The sequence below is a fragment of the Pongo pygmaeus genome, chromosome 1 (assembly GCF_028885625.2).
Source record: "Pongo pygmaeus isolate AG05252 chromosome 1, NHGRI_mPonPyg2-v2.0_pri, whole genome shotgun sequence".
Taxonomy (NCBI): Eukaryota; Metazoa; Chordata; class Mammalia; order Primates; family Hominidae; genus Pongo; species Pongo pygmaeus.
In genome coordinates, this window is record NC_072373.2 from 138,456,831 (window position 1) to 138,461,531 (window position 4,701).

Consider the following 4,701-nt stretch of genomic DNA (forward strand, 5'->3'; position numbering starts at 1 on the left):
AAGTTGATTCAGAGTTTTAGAAGGCTTTTGTGAGTGTAGAAAGAAATCATGACAGTCAATAAAAAATGAGCAAAGGGAGGCAATTATTACTTACAGAAAGAATAGCAGTAATAGAAGAAAATGTAATCACCTAACACCTCATAATAAGATGAAAACTAAATAGTAATGTAACAAAAAATTGTAAAATATCTATTTTGGAAAGATGAAGTTGGGTGAGGGATAGGTAGTGAGAAAATAGCGCTAAATCCTTTTCTTCCACAAAGAAATTCATGAGGGAACATATGAGAAGTATTGATCTGAGAAATAGCAGGATAGCCCTATTGGTTAGATATATGGAGAGAAACACAATATAAAGTAGCAGAAAACACTAAAGAGGAAGACAAAAAAGGGGGGAAGGAATAGGCAGGAGACTTCTGTTGTTGCAGTTTGTAGATGTTGTAATATTATTTGGCTTTTAATACTCTGTATATTATATTACTTCAAAAATAATGACATAAAATGTCTATGGATAGGACCATCTTCAGGCATGACTGGATCCAAGAACTCATACGAAGTCATCAGGACTTGACACTCTAGGCTTTGCTTTTGTGATATTGTGAAATATATTTTTGTTCATTGTCCTGTTTCCTGACATAAAGCTCCCCAAATCCTTGAAAGCTCCTGAGTGATGAGTGTCTTTTGTATATTAATGGGATGACTGGTAGCTGGGGCTCCCAGGTAGCCTCAGAATGGGGACTGGTTGCCAGAGAAACCAGCCATGTAATTAGGGGGTGGAACTTTCTACCCCACACCTCCCGACCTCTGGGGAGTGGGGAAGGACTGAAGGTTGGGTTGATAAACCAGTGACCAATAATTTAATCACGATTGAATCATTATATGTAATGAAGCTTACATATAAACCCCAAAGGACTGAGTTCTGGGAACTTGCAGATAGCTGAACACATGGAGGTGCCTGGAGGGTAAGGCACCCGGAGAAGACATGAAAGCTCCAGGCTCCCTCCCACTTTCCTTGCCCTGTGCATCTCTTCACCTGGCTGTTCATCTGTATCCTTTGTAATATCCTATATAATAAATGGCTCAATGTAAGTAAAATGTTTCCCTGAGTTCTGTGAGCCACTTGGCAAATTAATGGATCCCAAGGAAGGGGTTGGGAAAACCCCAGTTTATAGCTGTGGTCAGAAACACTGATCACATCCTACACTTGCAACTGGCATTCTGAAGTGGGGGCAGTGTCATGGGACTGAGCCCTCAATCTGTGGGATCTCTTGCTATCTTCAGGAAGACAGTGTGAGAATAGAATAGAATTTGATTTGAAGACACTCAACTTGTGTCCACCAGAGAATCATCTGCAGGATTGCTTGGTGTGTAGGGGAAGACCACCCCCACATCTGGTGTCTGAAGTGTTACACTGAGTGACTGTGTGAGAGTAGAGGGTAGGAAAAACACTTTGGTTTGTCCTGTATCCCTACAGCTTTCCTTGTGTTGGTTTTCTTTTCAATCAGTCCCTCTCATCGCAGCACAGCAGCTCCTGGCCTATGCATTCTTAAAGCTATTAGTGCTAGCAGAAAGGAATGTCGCTTTCCTGATCATTCTGACCAAAGCCCAAGAATTTAATTCTACTGGAGTTGGCGGGGGTGGTGGGGGCAGTGTTGCCCAGCATCCACAAAACAAATGGCCTGAGAGTCAGGGATGAATGGCTACCTGGGGAGTGCTGACAGTAGAAGAAAAGGACCCAGAAGGCAGGCAGACAAAACTAACCGAGTCCATCATAAAAGTGAATGGGTGGAGCAGGCTGCAAAAAATCAAGTCCCCATCCTGCTTAGACCCTGCTGGATTTAGAGGTTTGTCTGCATAACCATGATCTTCCAAGTAAACAAGGTTATCTCAACACTCTCCATATGACTCTTTAGTGTGAACTGTTTTTAAAAAATATATACTCTTGGGATAAGTAGAAAATTGTGATTATTAGTACAAGTGACCTTTGGAAATGTTCATTAATTATGTGTATTTTTTCTTATGAATCATCTGTCTATGATCTTTGCCTATACCATTTTATTAATAAATATATTTATCAGGTATCTCAATACATTTAATAATTCTGCAAAGTCTAAAAATATTTCAACATCTAAAAAAAATTTCATAGACTCTTATACAGGTCTTTGGAGATTATCTAGCAGTGTGACTCTCATTTTACAAAAAATGAAATGAAAGCACTGAGAAGGGAAGTGTCAAGCCAGCTCAATGAATGAAGGAACAGAAAATCCAGCTGGATCCTCCACCAGTTAGATGGTGCTGCCTCTTCAATTACTTCTAAATTTGGTCCCCTCAAAGCCACATTTCCTACTCAATTGCCATATCCAGGAATTACAGAGAGCCACTTTCGTTTTCCCACAGTCTGAAGCATTTTTTAAAGACGGGGTAAATAGTGGAGAGGATTTTAAACTATCTTGAAGCCCCTTGCGATTTCATGCTGTAATTTTTTTTAGAGGGGGGAATCTTTTTTATTTTTATACACATGACAAGATTTTACATCAAGAATGGTCAGTTTAATAGTACAAATTTAACATACATGAGAAATGTTAAAGAAATTCAACTGAAAAACCCACTTCTTCCTGTGACCCATAATCCCACATTTTACAGTGCAGGGGAGAAAGGGACTGTGGGGAGCATCCAAAACAAGTCTCTCCCAAAAGAAATGACTTAAATTCCACATTCCCTCTCCACACAAGATCCAAACAGTGAGAGTATAATTTACAATTTATCTTTTTCAGTTGTAGATTCCTTTGCTGTTTCTTGTTCTTCTTCAACTGTTCCTACATCCATTTCTTCATCTTCATCTTGCTCTGTGTCTTCTGTTGTGTCTTCAGGTTCTTCTTTGGGTTCTCCTTCCACCTTTGCATCAGGGTCAATGTTCAAACTGAGCGAAGGATTCTTTCTATTCTATCTCCATATGCTTTAGTGTCTGGTAAAAGATATCCTGACCGAAGCGTTGCTATTTCACACAAAACCACAGCAAGAACCAAAACTATTTTATCATCTTCACCTTCCTTAATTCATCAAAGCATGTTTCTGATCAGTGGGTGTCTGGGATTAATTTCAAATGTTTTCTTCTGACTTGCATAGTAATTTGTAGAGCTGTCCTTGCTCGTTTGGTATGCTTGTGCTTTCATGATTCTCTCCATGTTGCCAGACTGTCCGTACTGGCTGGCCACCAAAGTACACGGAGATTCTGTCAGGTGCTGAGACACCACAGCCTTCTCAATTTTGTCCTTAAGGGCTTTATCTTTCATCCAATTGAGCAGAGGCTCAAATTCTTTCTAAACTACTTCATGACTCTCCTTAGTTTTCTCACTTTCATCAAACTTCATTCCTTCCTTGACAACATTCTGGAACCTCTTCCCATCAAATTTGGGAAGGGCCTGAATGCAGTGTTCATCCACAGGTTCTGTGAGGTAAATAACTTCATAGCCCTTTTTCAGAAGTCTTTCAACAAATGGAGAAGATTCAGCCTCTTTTCTGCTGGACCCAGCCATGAAGTAGATTTTGTCTTGTTTTCCCTTCATTCTTTCCACATACTGGTCTAGGGTAGTAATGTCAGTTGGATGATGAGAAGACTGGAACATAAGAAGTTTAGCAAGACATGTTTGATTGCAGTGGTCTTCAATCACACCAAGCTTGATGTTGGTACCAAATTCTTTCCAAAAATTATTATTGTATTTCTCACCAGCAATCTTCTTGATCACGTCCAGAGTTTTACAAACAAGCTTCTTCCTAATCACCTTAAGCAGTTTATGTTGCTGAAGAGTCTCAAGGGAAACATTCAAGGGGAGATCATCTGAGTCTACCACACCCTTGACAAAATTAAGGTACTTAGGCATCATATCATGGAAGTCGTCTGTGATGAATACACAGAGCACATAGAGCTTAATGTAATCACTCTTTTTAGATCCATATTCATCAAATAGACCATGTGGATCAGATGTGGGTACAAATAAAATTGATTTGAAGGTAACTTCCCCTTCAGCGGTAAAGTGAATATAAGCCATGGGGTCATCACTTTCCTTTGAAAATGATTTGTAAAAAGCTTTGTATTCATCTTCTACTTTTTTTTTTTTTTTTTTTTTTTGTTTACTTCTTTTGATGGTCTCTGCCATATTGGTTTGATATCATTCATAAGTTCCCAGTCCCAGACAGGTTTTTCAACTTTTTTATTCTTTGATTTCTTTTCTTCTTTTTCTTCCTCTACTGCAGCTTCATCATCAGATTCTTCTTTGTCTTCTTTTGCTGCTTCTTCTTCCTCCCTGGGCTCCTCAACAGTTTCAGCCTTGCTCCAGCCGCACGGTCTGCCCACCTCAGGCTGTAATTTTAATTTCCCCATTAGCACCTTGCAAATCTCCATTCCAGGTAGCACAGTGTTCAGCTGCATTTTGCCATTTACATGACACAAGTTATAGCCAAAAAAGGTTAGTGTAGTGTTGTATCCCTGTCAAGGAATAAGAATGAAATGTGGAGACCCAGCTGTGGAATTTTGTAGAAGGAGGAGTGGAAAGGGTGGAGCAACCATTTCAATGTTGGCCTCAGCACCTCTTTGCTTTGAAATCCTGGATTCTCAAAAAGGTTCTGACCACAGAGGAGACTGAAAATACCCTGATTGGGAGGAGGCATTCTGTGCTCCTCCCACCATTCCTACTCAGCATCAGT

General features: G+C 39.9%; 1 protein-coding gene across 1 annotated transcript; it reads right to left on the reverse strand.

Annotated features, from left to right (window-relative positions):
• Positions 1-3,034: 3,034 nt before the first annotated feature.
• Positions 3,035-4,426, reverse strand: LOC129043152 (endoplasmin-like). Its single transcript, XM_054499868.2, is given in 2 exon segments — positions 3,035-4,061; positions 4,205-4,426. Coding segments are annotated over 2 exon segments (1,227 nt in total). The 3' UTR covers positions 3,035-3,056.
• Between the last annotated feature and the right edge of the window lie 275 nt (positions 4,427-4,701).